This window comes from Oreochromis aureus, linkage group 22, assembly GCF_013358895.1.
Source record: "Oreochromis aureus strain Israel breed Guangdong linkage group 22, ZZ_aureus, whole genome shotgun sequence".
NCBI classification, from domain to species: Eukaryota; Metazoa; Chordata; class Actinopteri; order Cichliformes; family Cichlidae; genus Oreochromis; species Oreochromis aureus.
The window spans coordinates 12,111,806-12,137,899 of record NC_052962.1 but is presented as its reverse complement, the minus strand read 5'-3'; the positions used below and the strand labels follow the sequence as shown (position 1 = coordinate 12,137,899).

The 26,094-nt window shown below is 40.6% G+C and overlaps 1 protein-coding gene across 1 annotated transcript; it reads right to left on the bottom strand.

Moving 5' to 3' along the window:
- Nucleotides 1-16,686: 16,686 nt before the first annotated feature.
- On the bottom strand, nucleotides 16,687-25,526 carry LOC120435526. Its single transcript, XM_039605293.1, has 2 exons — nucleotides 25,493-25,526; nucleotides 16,687-17,284 (listed from the first exon to the last, which is right to left on the bottom strand). The coding sequence occupies exons 1-2, from the start codon at nucleotides 25,524-25,526 to the stop codon at nucleotides 16,692-16,694; spliced, it is 627 nt and encodes a 208-aa protein (XP_039461227.1). The 3' UTR covers nucleotides 16,687-16,691.
- Nucleotides 25,527-26,094: the final 568 nt, after the last annotated feature.

Below are 26,094 nucleotides of genomic sequence, written 5' to 3'. Positions count from 1 at the left end.
ACCTGCAATCCCAAGCATGGATCTGCGTCTTTAGAGGGAGAACGGCTTTTAAAGAAAACTTGCTCATTAATGCTTGCAAAAGGCTTCCAGCTGAAATGCTTTTTTTGGATTGTCCTCCCAAAAAACAGGAACAGCTTCCATTAAGAAACTATTTCCTGTACAATAAATTTTCCTCCTAGCTGCTCGGCTAAAGCCTGAATCAGGACGCAATATGTTATCGTGCACATTTGCATTCGACTCATACAGTATGTGCGCGTGCACATGTTTATCTGTATGTGTGCAGTCAGCTGCTATATTGACTGTATGTGAATCGTGCGCATCCAATTAAGTTGATGAGCCTTCATTAATTGACGCCACATTTCTGAACCCAAAGCAATTAACAAAGCTTTTGAAGGAAAGGCAGCCTGTGACGAAAACTAGTGAAGGCCTATAGAAGAAGATGGGGTAAGCTGAAACCTTATTAATTCTGTCATGGAACATGGATCACACCGGACAGGCGCCGCACACACAAAGTTTTTCCTGCTGTCAGTCCTCCGGATTTTATCTGAAAGCTCTAAAATGTCATCAACGAATTTGCACGGCGTGTTTACACATGCGGCACACATGGGTGGAGAGGGGCCCGAGAGGATGGTGGTTGTTTCTCGGCTGCGGCGTTGTCTGCAGGAAAGCTATCCGTGTGCCTCCTCTGGCTCTACTTGGTCTCTGCACTGAATTATAAATGATCCTGTGGTGTGTCACGGCTGACAGACGACAGTGGATATACTGTAGGTTACTCCGACTGAGCAAACAGCGGCATCAAGCAGCGAAAAGATATCTGAGATGGCTTTATTCCTACACTTATACTTAGACACGGACTCATGTGCAGTAAATGTGAAACAGTATGAGTTTTTTTTCTCTTCAATTTAACAAAAGGGGCAAATGGGACTCTTTTCATCAACTCTGACTCGTAGGGGCTGCAAATCAGACGGCTGTAACTGACAGAAACGCGGTAAAAGCTAATAAAAATATTGCATTTAGGAACATAAGAGGGAGATAAGGTTAGGATCAAAAGGGAAGAGGAGCCACATCTTTTTTTATCACGAGTGGATAAACTGCTGATGATTACGCATGCAGTGAAACCACTTGTGTATTCTACGTGTGCGCATGTTTAGGTCAATTTTTTTTTTTAACAAACTCATTTCATGTGTATTTCATCAAAAAACACAAACACAGCATACAGCTGTTGATCAATGTGTCCCAAATGACAGATTCTGGTTTATTCTGATTGTAAGAAAGAACAGGGAAAAATTCTGGTTTTTATTTGTATTAGATTTTGATATAGATATTCATCTTCAGTCATGGCCTCAGATTTCAATGTGCAAACAAAAAAAGGGGGTCTGTCACGTGAGGGTGTGTGGTAGGTAGAGAGAGGACTCAAAATGCAGGACTTAGTAGGCTTACAACTTAAACAGCTTAAACAGTTCAGGAAATAAAATACAAAACAACAAGAAACACAACCTAAATTGAATATAAGAACTTACTGAGTTCATAACAGAGCAAACAGGAAACAGACGAGAAGGGAATGATGACGACGTGACAAGGAACAGAGGAAAACTAAGGATAAATGCACAGGATAAAAAGAGGATGGGCAACAGGTGGAAAACACAGATGGAAGAAATCCAACTAATGAAACACAGGAAGCAAAACCAAATGTAACACACATGAGACGAGGGACTATCAAAATAAAACAGGAAGTTGCCAGCACACTGAGACTCACACAAAGACGTGAGCTTGACACTAGTACATGGGATAACAGACATGGAAGCACACAACAGACCGGAAAGACAAAACAGACTGGACACGAAAAGGGGAACAGACATGAAAGCAAGCAACAGCCACATGAGAACCACACATGACGAGGCCAACAGACACGGGTCAAATGTAAACAGACATGACTGACAACACACTGGGGACGCTGAGCAGCGAGGAAGGACTAAGAGACTGGACAAGAAAAGGGAATGAAATTAAACAAGAACTAATAACTAGAACTTTAACAAAGCTCAGAGGCTCTCTCGATATTCTGCAACAACAAGTCTAAACAAACTCAAAACCTCACGACAGGCTCTGAAAACGGATGGATGGACCAGCAGACATAATTAAATATATATCAAAACTTTAACATAAAGTTTTTATACAAATCGCAGCTAGTTGTGCAGAAAATGTGATGATTTGAGAAGAAATGGTCCGATCTAAAAAATTAAAAAAAATAAAGACATACTTTACAAAATTCTTTATTTTATTTTTTAATTTTTTTTTAAATATCTGGTCAGCTAATATTTTATTAGCTGACCAGAAACTTCACATTTTTATTCTAGAGAAGACAGTATTCTGACATATTTGTTTAATCCAGGCATTTTGGCATTTTCTCAATTTTTCTTTTAGGTCACAACTGATTAAGAATTTCATATTAAAAAGTATGTTACTCACAACAATCATTCTATGTGTCCAAACTTTAAACCATAAAATTTTAAGGCAAAGAAAAAATGGTTAACTAGAAAATGTTTGTAAAATATGCTAATTTGAGATGGAATGACTCATCATTCTGAAATACTGGAGCTACAGCTGTATGTCCCAGACACAATCAGCATCTTCACCAGCAGCTCGTTCATTTAGTCAAAGTTTTTTTTTAAAGTAGCGCTCAACAGTCTAATGGATACTTTGTCACAGAGATGTTGCTACCAACGCCACAGGACTACACTACTCAGTGGGTGAAGTCAGAGTGATGGGCTCCGTCCATGCAAGCCTGGAGACGGATCAACAACATTCTGGCAACCACTGCACGAAAGATAAACATTTCCTGACTGGTTGGTGACTGGTTGCTGGAGGTTATTCCCTGACCTGTTGGCCAAAAGCTCCTTGCAGTCACTTTGGTTGTTTGCACATTGCACATCCAAAGAAGGACAAAGATCTGGAACAACTTTATTAGCTGACTAACACGTTTCAGCTTGTGGCCTTCAGCCGTGGTCACCCAGTGTTTACATGGAAGTTGCAGACTTGTCTGGAAACTGCTAGAGCTGTGTGCATAAGCAAGAAAGTAAAAGTTGCTCCTTTTAAGATGTGTTGGGTTCAGCAGTAACGTGCAAAACTTTTACTTTGAAGCCAAGTGGGTTTCCAGTTTAGCTTTCTTATCTTGGCAAATAGTTAGCAAGTGTTTGCAGACAAGTTGTTGTCTTTTATACAAAATACAGCTGCAGCAATCTGCTTGCAACCAGTGCAGTGACAAGTAGGTTTTTGGGGGAACTTGCATTTTTCCCTAGTGACTGGTAGTTGTATCGCATCCAATATGGAGGAAACTTCATGATTAATTTGTCCAGGACTTTAGAAAAACTTAAGAAAATGACAACACCTGATAATTTATTTTTAAGTTCTAAATGTATTTAGACTGTTCCTCAGTAAGCTCACCAATACAACATTGTCAAAAATTAAACACTAACTCTGTTTTAAATCATCTCCCTTCATTTTGGTTTTTGGAAAGTTTCACTTGATTCATCACGTTTTGTTTTTTTTCCACCTCACGGTGTTTGCCTGGGAAGAGTCGGGCGCGTTAATGCAAACCACAACTCACGTCAAAGCCAGTTAAGTACAAATCCATTAGATAAATCATTAAATATTAAACACGCGCTAATTGTCATTTAGAATGATGGACTCACACTTGGATGTGCGTATATGAAGCGTGCGCCGCAGATTTTGTGTTCAATGTTTGCGCTGGTGACACAAGAAGGAATCGGCCAATAAAAGGAGATAAGCAGCGGTCGTTATCTGTCATCAGGGGAAACCATTAACTAGATTTAAAATCCAGCCCGGAGAATCTCTATTGATTGCTGCAGTTGTAACGATCAAACACAATCTTAACAAACTAACCAAATATTGATCGGCTGAGATTAATATTTATGCGCCGCATGTGACACGTGCGATTGCTCAAGGAAATGTATAATACTGCGTGTTCTGGATCGCAAAGAATAACACAGCATATTGACTTTAAACTATTTTTATTTTATTTTTTTTTATTGTGTGATTAGGCAGCATGAATGTAAAAAAAGAACAATAGATAAGGCTTAAAGGGTTTGCACCAGAAACAACAAACTGAAGGTGTGACTGCGGCAGATTGCTGCCGGTGTCCGCTCTGTTATGTCACCTATTGCTCTGTAAGCTTTCCTGCCAGCTTTGCTGAATTTGAATGAGGTTTTTCTTTTTCTTTTTTATGTCTCTCAGTCATAAAAATTAGAACAAATTAGTGTCAGTTAACTAAAATCTTCATACAAATGTTCTCACTATTCTTTCAACTTCCATTTCTAAATACTTGTTGAATCCTAAAGACAGCAGGGAAGTTTATGACTTAAGAACACACACACACACACACACCCTTTGCCTGGCTCTGCCTCGAACAGGATGTACTATTAATTATGCGTTAGTGGAGTTTGGCAGCTGCTGGCTCTGTGAGAGTTCAGAGTAGTAATGTGACACAAATTTGGCAATTACCAGAAGTAAAGGGTCCAAGCACAGAGAAGAAGGAGAGTGTGTGGGGGTGTGCAAGCACTGACCCGAGAGAATGACAGATGCTGAAAGCACTGAGGTACGTTGCACATGTCAGAGATGCTGCTGAGGAATTCAGAATTGGAAAGCATCTATTAGTCTTCCTAACCAGCAGTGATTCAGTCGATCCAATCCAAAAGATTTTTAGGTGATAATGGCTTTTGTACCAAGGTGATATTCAGGGCTTGTGTCACCCTGGCTCTTCTTAAAAACACACAAAAAAGTATGTTTGCTTCTGGTAATGTGCTGCTTCAGCCGTCAGCCATGGAAATACCAGTATATGTACGTGGAGTTGTTAATAAATCTTTCTGAGTTTTATCACACTCACAGTCCTGTGAAAAAGTATTTGCTCCCTTCCTTCTTCCGTTTTTTCCATATTTGCCATACTTAGATGTTTCAGATCAACAAAAATAGACTGGGCAAAAATGGCATCCATGGTAAAGCTCCAAGGAAAAAACCACAGCAGACCAAAAAGAATAAAAAGGTTTGTCTCACATTTGCCCAAAAACATTTTGAGGGTCCCCGAGACTTCTGGGAAAATATTCTGTGGACTCTCGAGACAAATGTTGAACTTTTAGGAAAGTTTGAGTCCCGTCACATCTAAAACTAAAACGAACAGCATTTCATAAAAAGAACATCACACCAACAGTCAAACATGGTGGCGGTACTGTGATGGTCTGGAGCTGGTTTGTTGCACATTTGAATTATGCAGCAGGACATTGATCTGAAAAACCGCAGCGACTCCACCTCTGAATGGCTAAAAAAAAAGAAAGAAAATGAAGGTTTCTTTGATGTAGAAGACGTCCATAGTGAAATCAGGTTGAGATGTTTGGGCTTGACCTTAAACAGGCTGTTTATGGTGGAAAAACCCTCCAATGTGACAGAATGAAAACAATTCTTCCAAGAAGAGCGAGCCAAAATCCCTCCAAAGGGAAATACTCATTACCAGTAATCACAAACGCTTGATTCCAGTTATTGCTCCCAAGGGTGGCACAACCACACCAAGCCAAGTAGGTTGGATAACTTTATTTCCCTTAATAAATGAAATCATAATTTAAAACTGCATTTTGTATTTACTCAGGATGATCTGAAACATTTAAGTGTGACAAATATGCAACAAAAATAAGAACTCATCACACTGTAGATGTATATATTAATAAAATATATTTATTAGACTTTTAATGACTTAAGTTTACTTTCAATTATAGTTTGGGTATTTTTCCCTTTTTTGCACAGTGGAGCTGTAAAGATTAGACAGGAATGGGCGACCAGTTGAACTAGAATTTTGACCGCTGATTTTTCTTTCATGTGCTATATGGTTGCCTGCTTACCCAGTGAGCTAAACCAGCACCTTAATAAAAGTAAAGTTTTTACTTTCCATTAAATATGTGTAATTTCTAGACCATGATCTTTTTAGGGTGACAGTTAAGTTTTTTCTGAGCACCCTCAGGACTTCAAAATGTGTTCAACAAAACAACATCAGTTAGCTAAAATCAGTTAGAAGTGTTTAAATTGATTAGTTGTTTCCAGTGTAGGGAATCAGCTGGTGTCCCGGTATAACTGGACATGTCACCAGTGGATAGATCTATAAATCTAACTTCTAACTCTATATTTGTGTTTTTGATTTTTTTTTTTTATTTTGCTAGAAATTCAACTTGCAACTTTCATGGAAACTTATAGTATTTGTTGTATAAATCATCAGCCATACAGCATCTGTTTTCTGATGGGACTTTGTCAGCAAAATTTGACCTTTATCATTGCTTTTAAGGGAATAAATAGAAGGAGTGGGTAGTAAGCTGAACACTGATCGCCACCTTGAATAAACAGAGTGCCACCTACGGAGAGAGTGCTGACAGGAAGCGCTGTCTGATTGACAGATTATCTCTAGGAGGTGCAAAAACACTCCTCTTATCATCTTATACAGAGCTATTAGTACAGAGAAAGAAGACAAAAGCTTGCAAGAAATTTAATTATGAGGACTGCAAAACACCCACTGAGAGCAGATTTGGTCTGTTTCAAGAAGAGTGCCTTACAAACAACTCGTGTAACACATAAGCAGCAACCTGTGGGTCTGGCCAGTGAGGAACTGCTGAAAACTGCAGTTTCTAGCTTGAACACTTGAGGCCAGATCAGAAGGCTGGTGTGATATGTTCACACCTAAAGCCCCCTTTTTTTAATGCAGCTACAAAAGTATCTTCTCAGACATGGAGTCTGTAATTTTGGGAGCTAAAAATGCAGTAAATTTAAACATTTAATAAGCTAACAGTTAGCGTTTGGGTCAGGGATGTTCTATCAGAGGCAAATGTACCGTAAACGTGATATGCTCAGCTTTGAACATGACACTCAAGGCTTAAACCAGTGGTTCTCAAACTGTGGTACGCGTACCACTGGTGGTATGTGGTCTCCCTCTAGTGGTATGTGGGAAGTCTCCAAAAAACAATTTAAGATGAAATGATACACCATGTTCTGATTGAGCGATTTCTGAAAAATTACAACATACAGCTCTGCTATCACTTTCAACATAAATAAAGACACAAAACTAAACAGCAGTGATGTTATACAGTTACTGAAGATGGGCTAGCTGGTCTATAATGATGTGCTACGTGGTGGCGAGATACACAGCTGTGGTTAGCATAATATAAACATTATTAACACAGTGAAGCTGGAGGATGAACGCTAACCTTTTTCCTCTCGATAAAAGTTAACGTGATGGTTCCTGATGGTTAGGGTCAAATGCAATCACATGGCAGGATGCTGTAAACGGACCAAACTTCAGTCAGGAGAACAACTGAGATAATCCATCCACAACACGAGGTTAGTCATTAATATACTAATAAATTAATAAAGGAATTATATTCACATGTAATTCCTTTATTATTAGAAACTTTATCATCCATATATTTAAAACTGTGGACAAATCTTTTAATTTACAGAACTGCTGGAAATAAATCCAAGAATCCACACATACACAAAAATACTATGAAAACATTTATGGGTGGGAATGGTGGGGACATTTTTTTTTTCCTTGGAAAACACAGTCATATAGTAGCACAGCAATGACAGGCTAAACGCTCCTAACTAGAGCTGGCATGAAGGAATTAGTCACAGAGCCATGACAACAGCCACACTGAAACCCAGACAGTCATTTTATGTGGGCACTCGGTCTCTCTTTCTCACACATCCCGACAGCTACATCCAGCTCCCAGCTTATTGCATATGGATGTCCGTAGCCTCGAACCCTGCTGAAATACAGTATGCATGGTATGGCTGTGTGTGTGTGTGTGTGTGTGTGTGTGTGTGTGTGTGTGTGTGTGTGTCTATGAATCATAATGAATATTTCATATTTGGCATGCCTTGTCCAGATAAGCAGATGGTACCTCTTCTGCCTGTCTCCTGTACACCTGGACCTTGTTCACGTATTAGCATTTAAGAATGTATTTCTCTCTCTCTCCACTCTCCTTTCTCTCTTCTTTGCACACATTGTGTACTCAGTTTCCAGGAAAGGTCTGGTTAGTTGGGCATGGCTACATTAGATCAGCTGCTCAATTGCTTCCCGATTTCACCACATTTTGTTCTTTTCAGACTCAAATGGGATCCATAAAAAATTTGAAAGTCATGCAGCCAGTTGCTTCTCTGTAAACATCCTTTTTTCTACTCAAATTTGTCTTACTTTAGGTTTAATGACCAAAGATGCTGTTTCACATTTGTCAGGAAGTTTACAAAGAAAAGCAGGAAAGCTTAAAAAGGAAGTCGCTCCGTAAGGCGAGTTGACTAGGTGGTTATTTGCTCAGAGCTCATTTTAATACTTTGGCAATAATGCAAGCCTGACAATAGCGCTTCGTCTTCTTTTCTAGAGTAACTAAAAAATTAGATAAAAGCTTTTTAACTTCTACATCTTTAAACAAAAGTCAATCCTAAGAAATTAACAATGTGCAGACTCATAAATATTTGTTAACAGAGACGTCTAATGCACAGCCACGTTACCCATGTGGCAGGCAACCCATTAGTCCATGTGGTCCACGAGATACCAAAGTAAAAAATAGACGAAGAAGAAAGCAACCTGAATCTACAGAGAATCCCACAGAGACGAAGCCAAACAGGCGAGGCAGCACTAAGGCTTGACAGACGATCTCAGAGGAGCCAAGCCGCCCATCTCCCAGATGGCTCCATCCACAAGCGGTTAGGGGGGTGTAGGCTTCAAAATTCCTTTAAGAACTAATGAAGCTTCTGTCGCTGTGCGAAAACCTCTTTAAAACAGACCACGTTCAGGTCTGGGAGAAAGTGTGAAGCTCTTCAATTTGGTTATAACGCTGTGAAAGTGAAAATGAAAAAAGGCTGTACTCCAAGTTTCCTTTTTGTAATAACATTTAAATTGACCCTTGTGTGGATTTTACGATGTCATACGACCAGGCTGGCTTGTGCTTGTGTTTGTGAAGTGTTCACATGACATGATTTACTCATCTGACAGACGGTAAACCGCCAAGAGTTTTAATAAAACTGAGAAGTTATTATTTATAGGAGATATTTAGAGTCTAAAAATGTTTCCGGCTCCTCAAAACATCTTTTGGTTTTTGGACGAGCAGTTAGAATACGTTTCCATTTTTTCAATAAATCAATGAATAATCAAATGGTTTCAGTGAGTCTTTAGGTAAGACTGTGTGTTGAGCTGTTTAACAACAGGTCATAAAATTCTGAGTGCATTTTAGCAAACTGTAAGTTTTCCCACTTAAAACTGTATGTGCTTAATTTGTAATAAAGTATTTTTCCATGTATTAATCTGAAGTTTCAACAGTGTAGGAAAAGCTCAGTTTGCATTAGCAGTAACTAAATCACCACATTTTGCAGGAATAAGACCCCATCGGAGTGATGTGGGTGGGCCTCATGGGGCCAGGGCCCGCCCACTTCACCAGCAGGCCCGTCCTGACTGCCCGTGCTTATTCTTAGGTTTTGTTTTCAGTTCTTAAAATTAATATTTAAATAAGCAGCAGATGAAGTGTGTTTACTTTTATTAAGTTAGCATAGGTGAATCGCAACAGCCCGTAATTCAGTGACCAGTACGTGTTAAATCTGAGCAGCACGTCACAGTTCAGAGGTCGCTCAACAGAGAATTAAAAAGCTTTCCTTAATATTTTATAATTTATTTGTTGCATTTATAGCTCTGTTTAGGACTATCAATTCTGGCTGCAGAGAATGTGGGACAACAGATTAGACTGAGTACCCCTTGAAGTGGCAAATAGTAAAAAAAACAAACTAGAGAACAATAGAAAAAACAAGAGTTAGAGGAATTTTTCAGTGTGTCTGAAAACATATGCAGAGATAAGTTAATGAATTTACAGCACAGTGAACCGCTCTCTCCCTGTTGACATAAGTGAGTGTAGCTCACTCAGCAGCTCCTTCCTTATTTATATGACAGCAACAGCAGCAAAAAATGTAAATTTTCTGGCAATTACCTCATGCTTGAAGCTTTACACAGTTAATAATCAGACATCTATAGACATATAGACATCGTAACTTTGCTACGGGATGTTTTCTGGTTTTTATTTCAAGTCTGCTGAGAGAATATTCCCCAGTCCTGTTTGAGTGGATGAGTCAAGAAAAAGATGGATGGATGTTTTAATGGACTTTGGCTTCATCCAAGTAAACAGTCTGAGAGCAGAAGAGTAGCACATCGGCTGATTGGCTTTCTTGAAAGCATTGGCTACCATCTTACAATGTTTTCCTTTTTTCTTTTTTTAAAAATCGGCTTTGCTTTCTTTATTTATTTGACTGAATCTGAATGTGAACGTGGGATGGCACATGATCCAGGAAGTCCGTTATGAAAATACTTGCTGGCTACACTGCTCCCTAAAGTGGTCTAAGTAATCAGTTAATAGAAGAGGCGTTTCCAGACTTCACAGCTCTTTATACAGTAAATACATAAATATCGTAATACTTTCCTCAGTGGTCACCTTTGTGAATTTGGTTATGAATACTGACTTTCACTAACCGTATGACGTTTACCATGTTAGTGGTTTGGAGTGATTCCCTGATAGCATTGGAGTCTTGCTGGGAAAACCCTTCTGAAGTCTCCGGCCTATCATAGAGCTAACATTTAAAGACAACCATTTGCACCTAAGGCCAATTTAAAGCTCTATGTAACCCAGCATGCATATGTTTGGACTTGGGGACGAAGCAAGAGGACCAGAGAGAATCCATACAAGCACAGGGAGAACATGCAGTCTGCTCCAGCTGACTGAACCCAGAGCCTTCTTGTTCTCCCCTGCACCAGTGCAGCCATCTAACAACTTGCATTACTGTTTTAATTCAGCTTTAAATTAAATAATACACTAATTCTGAAGAGTTACTTGAAATGTTGTATCACAGAGAGAGAGAAAAAACAAGTTTTCACAGCATGCTTTGCACTTTGATCCATTCAGTTGACTCATATTACACTAATGGACCAGAAACTGCGCGGCTGAAATGACTTGCGTGCACAGTCTTATCACTCCAATACATGGATATTAGATATAATTTTATCCTCGAGAATTTATGAAGTTCATTTTGTGCCAGTTTTAATGGCTTGTACGAGATGAGCGAACAGCAGTGAACAGCTGGGTCTTTCAGTGATCAAGGTTACTCGGGAATGAATTGGATCATTCATTTTTTTTTCTGGGGAAGATTAAAAACTGCACGTTAGCCCCAGATGTGCTGTTGTAGTTTGAGCATGGGCTAAGTTTTTTAAAAAAATCAAATAAATGTATCAACATTGACCGTAACTCCTAATTTTGTTCCCCCCCCCCTCGGTTGAAGTATGTGGGTGATACAGTAAAGAGGCAATGCTGCACCTCTGGGAGGCTTTAATAAAGACAAAATGTCTCAAATGTTTTATGTAATTTAGGGCAAACTACCTCTCTTGACTGATTACTTGTCATTTTAGTGTAAGCCATGTCCTGTAACAGTACTAATTATCACTCCCTCTAAGACAAGGGAATTGACAATGGAGCACTCAAGACTAAAATCAATCTGCACTGATGTTTGTCTGAGGGGGTGTTAATTAGAAAGAGGGGGTGATAACATCTGTCTGTCCCTCAATCACAGCTGTGGTTTTGTCTTTTTTCTTCTCCGTTCCTTTACTGTTCGTCAGGAGAAGCAGGAGCTACAACGCAGCGATGATCGACTGCTACGATTTCTATAAGGCCATCCTATCGCTGACCCTACCAAAAATACACCAGCGCTGCTCCTAATTAAATTATTACAGTGGATTATTTAATTTCCTGCGAGAAGCAGTCAATAATTGAAAAACAACTTGTTGCTGTGCAGCTTGAGAGAATGACAACAGCTAGAGACACCACAATGGTCAGAAATGATTCAGGGAACACTCGATCATCGCGGCGTGACACAAAGTCAGCGAAGCTTCAGGGATGTCATCTGTCCAGCTAGGAAGCAGAAACCACGGTGAATGCATTTCATCTGCTTTGGTGCAAATGGAAGTGACAACAGGTGCACTGAAGAGACTATCGAGACAAACCCTAAAAAGGGAACCGTTTAGCAGGTGGTGGCCACAGACCATTGCATTATCCTCCTCACTGGTTTTTCTTTAGTTTTGCTTTTCACTGGTGTCCTTCTCACTGCTGGTGGCATGGCACGTTTCCTGCAGCCCATTTAGGTTGCACAGGGACTCCAGCTCCAAGAATTTTTACTGTCTCCCTGCACAGTTCAAGAGTGTAGAGGAGATGCCGGGAGATACACGAGGAGAGCTGGACAGGTCTGCAGAATGGCTTCAACCAAGCAGCAGGAGCGCTATCTGCTCCTTCGCATATGGAACAGGAGGAGCACTGCCAGAACCCCATGAAATGACCTCCAGCAGGTTATTCCTGGGCATGTTTCTGACCAAAGGTCTTAGTGTCCGTGAGGGTGGGATGTAGTCACAGCCCAGCAGCTCAACTGGCATTCACCAGAGATCACCAGGACTAGCAGGTCCACCACTGGCACCCCATTCTCTGCACAGATGAGAGCAGGTTCACACTGACCACATGTGAAAGGCGTGAAAGAGTCTGGAGACACCTTGGTGAACATTATGCTCTCTACAACATCATCTGTGAATAGAATAGGGCACTGGCACCAGTTTAGCTCACCTGGTTTAGAGAGAACCCATATGCTGCTAGGCTCACTGCAGCAGCCTGAGTTTGACCAAGGGTAACATTAATGTGCATCTCCACCAATTTCTTATCTAATGCACTAATATTCACTGTTCTGGTAAACAAACACCCTTTAATTTTTCTTTTTGTTTATTTTTAAAAACAATAGGACACCAATAGTGTAATTTATTAATTAATAACAATAATAATAATAGGTTCAGGTGTAAGGATAATAACTTTACTAATATCTAAGCATCACAGTGGATTTAGTTGAATGGACTGCAGGAGTCCCTTAAACCTGGATTCTTTCTAATGGCCATACATCACTCTTTACAAATAAGTCCAATTACATAAAACTCAATGGGAAAACAACCGTTCAGCTCATGGTTCAGTTTTCCACTTCATTATTTTGTCCATCCTTCTTTGTATTAGTTTGGCTTAGGTCATGAAAAATAATCTATAACAGTAAACTCTGTCCCCAAAAGATGTTGTAGTCCTTACACTCTGAATAATTTCACTAAACCTTTCACCAGCAGTGGGCATGCATTGCCTGGCTAAATAGTTTGACAAAAGTACAGCCCAGCCCTACTTCAGCTTCAGCTGATATCCCTTCACCAAAGTACTGCACACAGATGTTTTTGGAAACAAAAACACTGAAGTTTTTTCCTTGACATTTTCTTAAGAAATGTAAAGAAAGCTTTTTAAAACAGGAATTTGCAATAAGTAACTTTAACAATTGTGCTCTCAGTTTAAGCCACAGACCCAATCTTAGCTTTTCCATGAAGTGTCAACATTTTAAATTTTTAACTTTTACCCTGTGGCACTTCCGTGTTTTTGCAGTGCCACTGATCACCAGTGTTTTTGCTGTCAAAGTGAGTCCCCTCAGCTACAGAAAGATTTAGCATGTGTTTGAGAATGCAAAAAAGGGCACGCATCCATCCATAACTGCCTCTTTAAAAATGTACTACAGTTCTCCCAGCAGCGTCACATCACTTGTCCTCCATGCTGACAGCGAGGACGGCAGTAAAGCTTCTAATCTCTTGATCCCGCTGTCCTGTTCAACCTGATGGATTCATCCACAATCACCGCATGTCAAAATACAGCAGCCTTGAGACACACAACAATCACAACAGCATATGGCGGTGCTTCTGCTGTTGCAGAGGGATATTTACACAGGGGTCTATGCATGGTGGAAGGTTATCGGTCTGCTTCTCATTTTACACCAAATATCACATGTGTTTCTAGCTCAAGTCAAGTCATCACCATAATAATGATGAAGATGAAAAAATCCTTCACTGTCATTCGTCTTAATTCATGAAAGCCTGCAGACCTTTGTGGTGACGTGTCATTATGAAGTCTCCCTGGTCTTCATTAGTTTTTATTCCAAACTTTTGTTACAGAGTAAGAACGAAAGAGAAAAGGGAATAAAGGAAGAGGAAATAGACTTGGGAGCAAAGGAAGACAGAGGTGGGGAGACGGCAGAGATTTCAGAGAACATTTGCACTTCAAATGCATTTCTGCCATTCTCCTCAATTATCAGTTTAAGAGCAAAGGTAGACGTGATTAAATGTATCCAGCTGGAATGCAGAACAACTGGAGCATTTGGGTAAATGCAGTGAAGTGTAATATCTAAATATGCATAAACCTGCAGTGTATAATTACAGATGCAGACTGAAGTGCTGATGACAGAGAAATGGTCACAGGGTCACAGCTCCTTTAAAGATGTAAAGTGGAAGAAGTTTCGAAGTGTCTGAAATATTCTTCCAATAATAAAAAAGGTACTGCCATCTAAAAAAGAGAAAAAAACAACCTTCTTTTCAATTTGTTCGACGTCAATAACACTGTGTGCTCCCAGAGAAATAAAACAGATCAAGTGAAATTGCACTGGAAACCATTTCGGCGATGATTCATGTTTGTGTGAGGGCTCGTTGTGTAAGCGGCCGGTTGTCTGGGTCCTTTAAAGATGATCAGTGGGAAAAGGATCAGAGAAACAACTCACTATTGTTAACCTCGTGCATTTTTAATGCACATCCCTTCAATATTTGATGGGCCCAGAGACTTTGCAGATATTGTGGTGTCAACTGACACACGTCGGCTTTCGCAAATCAGGCTCCGAAGTTTAAATCTCAATTCTGTGAAAAAGAAAAGAGGCCACGCTTTCTGTGAGCTGTGCTTATTTTTTCTTCTTCTGCACCAAGAAAGAAGGGAACATTAGCAGCATGTGTGAAATTAGGGCTCTGGTTTGGTTTTGTAAGCTGCTTTTCTTTTTTTATTGTGCTGACCTGATTTTCAAAGCCAACTGAGCATCAAGCTTGAACACTGACATGTTATTATGACATATTATTGTGACTGACATGTTACTGTTACCTTTAAAAAAAGAAAAGAAAATCTATTAGAAAACAGTAGTTTCACTTATGCAGAGCAGCTGTCACCAGTCGTGCCCGTTGTGTGACAGTATTCACCTCCCTTTGAGGTCCTTTGTTAGGTTTCTGTAAAATAATGGTTCATTTTTGGAGCTTTTTCAATTCATTTTCCACCTAAATGTCTGTTTTTCATGTATCTCACTGATATCCAGAACAAACAAATGCATGTGAGGATATACAGCACATAGCAACTAAAACCTGAATCACTACGACCCCAACCCTGCCCCTGGAAACCTAATCACTCAGTGGTTTGTTGTGCCAACAGCTCCGTGTTTGCCGTCCTCAGGTGATATTGACTGAATCATTACCTGCAATGAAACAAAGACTGTATTGCAGTCCCTTATCTCGCTATCAGATGACTTTTACATGTTGAGCACATATCATTTATGTCAAGATGCGGTTTGTCTCCGTCATCAACGAAAGTTTACCCACGTGTCCCCTGTAGATCATTAACTACTTGGGTCCTTCGATATAAAATCAGTCATGTCTAAATAAAATAAATGTTAGAAAACAGTTACCACCTGAACCCTCAGACTCAGCTTCTTTTTCTTATCCCCACCAAATTATATTTTTATATTTTGAAAACTGTGATCTCAAGACTGCTAACAGTAAGACAGACAAGTGGAACTGATTACATAATTATTACATAATAATAATTATTATTACATAATAATAATGTGTTTGTGTGTTTAACAGGTGTTTGTTTGAGTTTGGGAAATAAAAGGAGTTGGGACCCGGAAACAGCTAATGATATCAGACTTAAGAGGCGGATCCTGGTAATCTATGGCAAATAATGCCCCAGTCTATTTATTTTATGAATCATCTGGGTAACCGGTGGATGTTTTGTTTCTGAGTTTTTTGTTTTTATAGCACAACACCAGACCAACTGCAGGTGTACATAAGTTGCAGTTGCAACTTCACCATCTAGCTAGCTGGACAAAGGATAAAAAGAGAACATAAAGACAGTGACTTTTTTAAGTGGCAGGTAATTTTAAATGCAGCATTTCTATGAGCTCAACAAACATCAGCAAATACACAAACTGTGTGCAGTTTGTCTCACAGTGTGTTGCTAGCTAAAGCTCCAGCTAACTTCACTCAGAGATGGAGAAAGATAAGAAAGAGGGCAGGAGAGGAAGAATAGAGGTTAGATTTAAAGGTAATGACTGCTCAGTGGGATTTAAGAAATGGGAATGTAAAGCTTAGATCTAAGTCTTTATGTTTTTAAAGCAGATATTGGGTCTGTACATGTAACATTATGTTTTCTTATATTGTAAAACATGCTGTAAAACAAACTAAGGTAGACTGTGTTATTTAAAGACTGCATGAAAATCCTCTGCAGGATTAACAGGTTAGTTTGCTGTACTGTGATGGCTTTAAAATAAAGAACAGTGTGTGACTGGTGCACAGCAGCTGTGGTGCTCATGGTCAGAGTTAGGTTACATCACGTGTAGCAGCGATTAATCTGAATTTAAGCTGATGCTGAGCTTATTCAGTGAATTCCACCTTTATACCAACTGTACAGTGTCTAATATAAAGACAGAATAAACTGTGTACTGTCAGTGTCTTCTTCTTCTTCTTCCTAGCGGTTTATATCCCGCGACGCAGGGTCCGCTATCTTGCATGCCTTCCTCCACTTCTTCCTATCAAGGGCGTCTTCTGGTGTAACATTCACAGCCTTCATATCATCCTTGATTCGGTCCATCCAGCGCTTTTTTGGTCTTCCTTGCGGCCTGTTTCCCTCCAGATCTAATTGCTGGGCTGTCTTTGCGATGGAATTTTTATCGCTACGGACAACATGGCTGTACCATCGGAGCCTCGCCTCTCGCATCTTGTCTGTGATCGGTGTCACGCCCCATTGTTTCCTGACATCATCGTTCCTCGCTCGGTGAAGTCGTGTGAGACCCAGAGGCCACCTCAGCATCTTCATCTCCATGGTGTGAAGAGCTTGTTCATGTTTGGTCATCGCTGGCCAGCACTCTGACCCGTAGAGTGCCACTGGGTGCACAATCGACTTATAGACTTTCGCCTTAAGATAGATTGGCATTCTCTTGTGACATAAGACTCCATTCACCTGATGCCACTTCATCCACGCTGTGTTGACACGGAGTCTGGCGTCTGGTAGGGTTTCGCAGTCTGAGGTGACAAGGGACCCGAGGTACTTGAATTGGGCAACTATCAGTGTAGAGGATGGAAATCAGCCAGGACAACTCATTAAACATCTGCTGACATCTGGTTAAATTCAGGTGTGTAAATCTACAAAAAGCAGTGAATCTCAGAGCAGCTTAACTATTTCCTCACTTGTGACTTCACCATACCCTACAGCTAATTTGCTTGAGATACACCCATGAGTTAGGGAAGCATCCAAAATTGAAAGCTAAAAGTTTAAGCTTCCCGTAGAGAGCAGTGCTGTTGATTTGCTTGAGGCGTGTGAGTGTTTCCTGCCTCAGCTGCTCGTGTGTGCCTGCCTTTTTACCTTTTTTATGGGGTCTCAAGGACAGCTGGTATCAGAACATAATTTTGCAGTACTTTTTGTCACTGAGTCGGATGTCTTTCGGTTTTTGCTAGGTTTTCCTCTCCATTCATGCCCATTTGATGTATCCCAGGAGTTTATCCATGAGATGTCTAATGTTTTCTTGTTGTCTTATAAAGTGTTTACTTGGAAGGATGGATCAATCAAAAATACAGATGACTAAGGTCTAAGCTCTCATTACTTAGACTAATTTATAAAACAGGCCACGAGGCTTTAAAAACCCAGCAAATTCATCTAAAGCGCATCAGAGCTTCAGAATAAAAGCCTCAGCATGAAACAAACTTTGATGCTCTTCACCAGTGGGTTTTTCACAGTCACCAGAGAGGAAGAAACAAACAGAAAACTCTATGAATGAGTGGGAGGTTAAGAGAAAGGATCCAGAAAAGAACACAATCGTGACACAGATGCAGGAAAATGGGTGATGATGATTGATCTGTGTTCATGTGATGACCTGCATGCATGTATGCATGTGTGCTGACCTTTTCACACCGGCAACATGGGAGTTTAGTTTTTAAGAGTAGTTCATTCAGTCTTCAGGCTGTTGACAGACTTGCAGGAAACAAGAACAAGAAAGATGAGGAGACATGCTGAATGAATAAATAAAAGTATTATATTGACAGCAGCACCTGTTTATGCATGGATGACTTCAAGGGGGTTGATTTAACAAACAAGAGGAGTGGGGGGAAATCACAAATTGGCTGGGTGAATTATTAAAAAACAGACAAATTGTTAAATTAAGCCAATCTCTGGAGAGACTGAGAGCTTATCTGGAAGCAAGACATAGACCCAAAAAACAAGTCAATAGATAAATATTTATACTGAAAATGTAAAGATGTTTTATGTTTGAGTAGGAAGCTTGTGTCTTTTTCTTTGCATCCTGCTGTGATTTCAAATCTGTGGGGACCTCAAAACTGCAGCTGCTTGGAAAAACTTTATGTATTACTATCCTCCAGCTAGTCCATGAAATGTTATTGGCCAGTTTCACTCATTGTGGCCAAATTGTACATGAAAGGAGTGGAAAAGAGGGCTCTGCTATCCTACCCTGAAACCCTAAGTCCTTGGTTCAGGTATGTGGATGACACCTGGGTGAAAGTCAAATCTCAGGAAACATTTGTTTTTGGAGGCGGTTCCTGGAGGCTGGTGGTGGGCCAAAAATCCTCGTGGTCATTGCTTTGGTTGCTAGCAGAATATTTGCCTTTAATTTTTCCTTTCAGGGCAAGCAGGGCTTACCTAGTCATATCTAAAAACAGTCATCAATTATCAATTCAAAAGTGAAAGTGATCATTCCAATCCTCTTATAAAGCTTCTTTCCTATTTGCTTCCATTCTTTCCATCACTGCCATCTTGTGACCGCAGTTCGCTTTTGTCTCTGAAAGCTGTTCTTGCCTTGGATCCTGCTGAAAACTGTAGCATGTCTCCATTTCACAGGTGCGGTAACAATGCCTGGTGCTCTCCGAGCTAACAGGTTAGCAGCTTTTCTGGTTGTTTGCACATGCACATTATGAATAAACCTGTGGTGTTTGGCACAAGACTAATGGGAGGCGTGCAATGAAAGCTGCCTCTGGCTCTGCTTTCACTGCTCTGAGATCAGTTACAAGTTGCACTTTGGAAACAGAGCAAGCATTACCTAGTAAACAACCTTCCATGATTTGTCATCATGATGGGTTTCCTCTCGCCAACCACCTTGGCAAACATCTTTGATGTAGAAAAGATGAAAGAAAAGTGTGAAAGAGTTATTAGTAACTACTTTAGCATTTTAACAAGGAAAGCTTTGACGATGAAGAGGAGACGTCAAATTTGAAAAAAACAAAACAGGCGTGCTTAATAGGTCAAACCTCAGCTAGCACTTTCAGAGCAGCATCTCTGAGTAATCACTCAAGTTAAAACAACTGTTTTGCCAACACAGAGATGTAGATTTAGAGATATGTGGTCCTCACTGGAGAGTCACTGCAAACATTATTTTATAGAATATGATGTATTATTGTAGATTAGACAGACAGTTTGTGTGTTTCAGTAGTAGTATTAATCCATATAACACTGATTTGGAACATATTCCTGCAGAATCATGTTCTTATTCTTACATTTATGTCCAACACAGATCTGTGTATGGTGAGGTTTAACAGGATTTAGATATATTTTCTTTCCTTTGCTTCCCCTGTGACTTTACTGCTCATAAACACAAATGAAAGAAGCCTAATCTCTGGAAAGGAGGGGCTTACATCTGTGAAGGAAAGTCAGTCATCCAAAGTCAGTCTCCTTGTGCTGAGAGGGTACGTGGGATGGATGGACAGGTAATTTGCACCGAAGAATACTGTGCCCAGAACAGCAGGGGTCAGTGGGCTCTAACATGACTCTATGTTGCATCAGTCGCTTCATGTGGTTGTCAGTGCACTGCTTTCTATGAAGGCATGCTCAAATATGTGTGCGTGTATCTTATAAACAGCTCTGATGCACGATGACTATGTAGAGAAGTGGTCAGCCTAGGCAAACTTTGAGGTTACAAGGCTGCTGTGAGTCTGTATTGATTTATGTCCCCCCTCACATTACTCACATTGTGTCTGACAATGGTGCAATTGTGGAGTTGCCATGGCTCCCTGACAGGATGGGAGAAAGATGAAGCTATCATGATGAAATCAACATGAGAAGAAATAAATCAGAGTTCATTGTATACATCTATAACCCTATGTTTCCAGCTGCTACATGAGCACAGTGTCTTCCACATCCTGCTCTATACCATCTTCTGAAAAGATGGGTTACCAAAAACAACTACCAGGAAGGAAAATGAGCCAAAGCATGACTCAACATGTCACTTCGATCTTCCTCGGTAGAAAAGGGGGCATGAACTTCTTAGGTTAGGATTCACTGAGTATTGTTGTCATCTGTGTAGAAGAGTGTGTGTGAGTAAGTGTGCTCAGGATGTTTGAGAGTGGGTTTGTGTGTGAGAGTGAAACTCACTGACTGTCCTGAAAACGGGTCTTTCCTTCCATTAATCAAGTTAGCTTGTATACATGAAATATTTCAGAGGTGGTCCAGTGCCGGGGAGTAGTGACACTATATTTAAAAGATGGATGTAGCAAATGTGACATCACCCATTGCTTTGTACACGAACATATGAAGTGTCAGGTTTGGCATTGAGGCCATCTTTGTTTTTTGGAGGGGGGAGTGAGTACATTTGCAAGAAAAGATGTAAGTTATGAGCTAAGACTAGCAAGCTCGATTGGGAGTCTGTAGCAAAAATTTCTTCGATGCCTTGTGGCAATATTAACCACACAGCGAGCCCGGTTATCACATATTTGAATTAAAAACACGACAAATAGGCTTGAGAGAGAGAAGTGTGGGTGACAGCAGACTGTAAGCACTTTCCTCTTAATCCAGGTAGCTAGCAGCCTCTAACAATGCAATAATGCTAAGCCACAATATTAATAAGAGCTAGCTCAAGCAGGCTTAGAGACCAGTTGCAGACCTGCTGGCAAACTGATTGCAAAGGAAAAATGAATGTTCCCCAACTGTTTGGCAAGTAGTTACTGGGGGTTGTTGGGTGAAATTAGTTACAATAAGGGCCAAAACCTCCTTGGGATTGCTGTGGTTGCTAGCTATTTGCCACTGCCACCTTTACTTTGTATGGAAATTGCAGATTTGTTTGCAAACACTCATTAACTAACCACTGAATTGTAAATGGACTGGTTCTTATATAGTGCTTTTCTACTCTACCTGAGCACTCAAAGCACTTCATACATCATGCCTCATTTACCAATTCATACAAGCTATTTTATCTGTGCTTGCTTTCTAACATTCACACACAGATGGACATATCAGAGAGAAACTTAGTATCTCACCCAATGATATTTAGCATGCAGACTGGAGCAGGTAGGGATCAAACCGTCCATTTTCTGTAGTAGATGATCTGCTCTACCTCCTGAGTTGCAGGCACCCGAGTCTGAGAGAAACTCTGTTTCCAAAACTGCAAAAGGTGAACATTCAGCATTGTGTAACTGAGGCTTAACAATCAACTTTAATGTCAGCAACCAATCACAAAGGGCTTGAAAGTTTTGGGGTATTTCAAAATGTGAGTCTTTGGGGACTTGCTCACTTTTGGAGACAGACTCAAGTGGTTACTCAGTGAATGATGTTTTAGCTTCCTTCTTTAAATTGCTTGTTCCTTATAGATGAGGTGGATGAGGTAAAGTCTTGGCCTGACACAAACGGTCCCAGAAGCAACCACAGAGAACTAACAGTTGCTGCTTCTGGACATAAGGATGACTTTAACACCTTATTTTTAGCTCCCTGCTGAGCAAAATCTGTCTGTACATTTCTGTCCACAGCTCTGTTCAGCAGGCATGAAAAGAGGCAACAGAGAAAAATCCAACTGCACACATTACATGACACCGTGCACAGTAAGAGATGGAGCAGACATTAGCAGTTAAGACAAAGCATGTGAGCTAAATGAAAAATAAAATGGGGAAAAATGCATAAAATGTTTTTCTAAAATTCACAACATCCAGTCAGAAGTTTTTTGATTTTTTTGTTTTTCCCTGTCTTCACTGTGTGTGTCTTGTTATCTGTCTGAGTGGAAAGCCTCATTATCTCATGAGCAGGCTTGTTTTCTGGTTGTCTCCGTGATGAGGCGGAGCGTAAACATTTCTTGGCTGTGAGTTGGGGTCAATCTGCTTGAAAAGTCTTTGAAGACTGTGAAATACAAGACAAAATCGATGTGCATCTCTCTCCATGTGGTTTCCTCTCCCTGCCGCTCGTGCCACACATCTGCCCCCTCTTTACCGCCTTCCTGACACCACCTCAACCCAGAGGCTTCAATTGGATGTGAAGGCACATAAAGGGTGGGGGGGAGGGCGGAAGGGATGGTCACATTCCTCTGGAGCCTCGAGGACGTCACGCCCGTCATCGCCTCAACGTCAAGACTGCGTCAGCTGCCAGCTCCGCTCCGTACGAATGGGGTCGGCCAAATCCGCCCACGCCTCGGAGTATCAGGTGAAAAATCAGGTCCCTCCAGCGAGAAAGAAAGAAACTTCTTAACTCGTTCACAGCAAACGCAGCAGCGCAGAGATGACTCAAAATGACTTTTTACTCAGTAAAGTGTGTTTGAGTTATGATGCACTTTCTCCCCTTCTCCTTCCCTTCTTTTGCCCCCACTTGAGATCATCATTACTGAGATTTGATCTGATTTGACACCCCAATATACATGTATTGTTTTTCTAAGGGTGAAGCTATATAAACTTGCAGTATTGGACAGCATTACTGTGTAGTGCTGTAGTGCTCACCCTGACCCAGCCATGTGACAGAAACTGCTCATTTCAGAAAACAGAAACCAGGGTTTCCTCAAGTAGGTGTCAGAGGGGGAAAGAGTAAAAGAGAATCATTTTTAATGTACCGTTGATCAGCTTCACATTAAACCTCCATTTTTAACTTGTTAGTGGTTTTAATGGAGGTAGCTAGCTATCTGAAAGGTCCTGATGCATTTAATTCATTACTTCAGTTTCTTCATGATTTCTTGAGTCAGTTATTTTTCATTTTTTCCTCTTATTAACTACTAAAAACTGTGAAACTATGCTGAAACTATCTTTCAGCTCTTTGGTGGCTAAAGGTGACTGAAGCTTTCGGCGGATTCTGGCAGAACAGTCGAGTTTGTGCCGCCACCAAGGCGAAGCAGTCTGGATCTCGGTGCTCTGCGGGGCCTTCTCAGTCTGCTACAGCTAATTGGCTCCTCTGAGAGCCGCGTACAGTCACTCATAAACACAGTGGATGCAGAGATCCACACGAAAAACACTGACACACCAACTCAGGACCTCCCAGCCATCTGCTGGGGGCTCGCACATACAGGTGCTCCTGTTTTCCCAACTCTGAGCTCAGGAGACGCTCGGGGTCCCAGCAGCCTGCTGTTGTGTTTGATCAGTGACGCCGCGCCGCTCCTTGTCATTGTGATTCTGCAAACCTGTGGTTCACGACTCATGTCTGTCCAAACAGCTGTTTCTTTTGTAAGAATCCCCCTCTCTCTGCCTGAGGACCAGAAGAGCACTTTACACAGCAAGAGAGCTCATCATCATCATCACTTTTATGGCCCACAGAAGACCTGCATTTCACACAGCTTGCAAACCTCATCTTGAACGGAGAGCAGTCACTGCATCAACACGGTATCATACCACAAATCCACTGTGTCATAATTAACCCACAGTGGAGCACTCAGGGAGTGAGGTGTAGCACTGCTGACATCAAGTTGTAGAGAAAGGGAACTGCATTCGACTGCACTGGATGCACTTTTTTCCATCCTTGAGGGGAAGAGAGTGGCAGTCAGAAAAGCACTCCAGCTCACGGGAACTTTAGAAGAAAAGAGCCGCTCAATGCAGACGTCAAAACACAACCAGATTTAGAAATGGAAAAACTTGAGAGGATTAAAATACCTTTCATTAAACAGCTCACATTTAAAACAGCTGCCTTCAGCTTCAGTGGTTCCACCCTCCCAGTGCTGCACAGTGGACCTCCATATCCAATTTTGATTGATCTGCACCATCATCGATAAATTTTGCTTTCAGAGAAACGGCCAAAAAAGTTTAATTCTATTGTCAGACGAAAATTTTAGGCAGTTTTGTACTTAATTATACTAATAGGTTTGCTTTCCTTGCTTTTATCAGTAGTCGGGAAATTTTATCAGGTATAATAATGTTAGGTTGTGTTTTTTTTTAAGGCCACAGAATAAGATCCCAGATCCAAGCAATGAAAACAAGCCTTGTCCAAAGGATGGCTGGGCTTCCCTTAGTGATAAGAGGCAGGAGTGCCACCAGGGATTTGGGGCCCTGTGGGGGAAAACAAATGACCACTTTGGGCCCCACCACTTTAATATTGCAAACAATTCCAGCCCCAGAAATATAACACTGTGCAGACATGGATCAGTGTTCTGCTTAGATAAATAATTCTTTTGATTAGATTGATGTGCAAGCCATTTTTCTTCATTTTAATGTTTTTAATGAAATTATCAACATTATCAGGGTTTGTTTTGTTTTTAACATTGATTGGTTCCTTACACCAAAATAAACATTAACTTTTTGGAATGAAGTAAAGTTAAATTCTCGTCAATAAAATTGTGTAAAATTGTTTAAACATTTTCATTTATAATATTTAGTATTTGTAAATATAACCTAAATAATCTTGGAAAGAAAAGCGTCTGGACCCTTTTAGGTTTCTTGAAGACGTTTCACCTCTCATCCGAGAAGCTTTTTCAGTTCTAAGCAATTGGTGGAGAGTCCCAGATTTTGACTTTGGTGACCCACACCCGTTTTCACACCTTGGCTCATGTGATTAGGTAGAGGATCAATAGGGAGTCCAAGGCCCTTCAGATATCAGTGGGCCTGGTTCAGTGTCAGGAGTGTGGGGAGATGGGAGTGGGACTGAGCCTGAGTCAGAGGGTTGATCGGTTTAGCCGGGCAGCAGGTCGGCAGATTAGTTATTTAACACTGAAATGTACAAAGTGTCTGCCTGCACCAACTACGTGCTGGCTAAAATAACACAAATATTATCTTCTGTTAGGAATGAAGCTAACTAATAAGCAGCTTCTTTCATGTGGACTTCTCTATGAGTTTAATTTCAACCCATCTCTCTTTTCTTTTTTGAAACCCAGACTTCACTTTTAACAGCAGTCTAGGTTTTAGTGCTCATCATCAGCTAGGAGTGCGTGCACCTGGACTAAACCAAATCATGAAATAAGGAGGGGGTGTTAGCAGCTAACTGAATTTTATTATTTGTTGCCAAAAATAAAGCTAATGATAGCAAACAAACACCTTTATAAGTTTAGACAGTTTTTAACACCATCAATTTAATGGTTCTCAAATGTAACTTGATACCTGAGTCTTTCTTGTCTAATGTCCGCCCTCCCATGGTTTAGTCAACTAAGAAATGAGTCACCAGAAACATACCTAGCTAAACAAGCTTGCTAGCCGTTTGCTGTCAGCGCTCCACTCGGTCATCCAAATATGGTTTCCATTTTTTTCTAATGAAAAAACAAACAAACAAAAAAAACAACAAACAAACAGCGGCTGCCACATTGGGCCATGTATGGGCAGTCTATGCATATATCACCCAACCCTGGATTACCTTAGTACCTAAAGGTTTTCTTAATGACTCCTTTTCTCTAAAACAGTGATTTGTGTGTGTGTGTGTGTGTGTGTGTGTGTGTGTGTGTGTGTGTGTGAACAGTCTTCCTTTCAAAGCCTTTTCATATATTTTACTTAAATTCACGAAACCCCATCTGCTGTTTCTGGAGATAGAAGTCCAGCAGAGGGGATGTGAAGGTGTGGACTATTACAATAAAGACCCATCTAAATCTGCTTTAAGGTCTTTAATTCAAATAGGATCTAAAATGTAGTCATCTTTATTTTTCCTCTGAGAGTCCTTAAACACAAATCTAGACCATCAGCACCCTGGAGAATGTGCTTATCCACCTTAT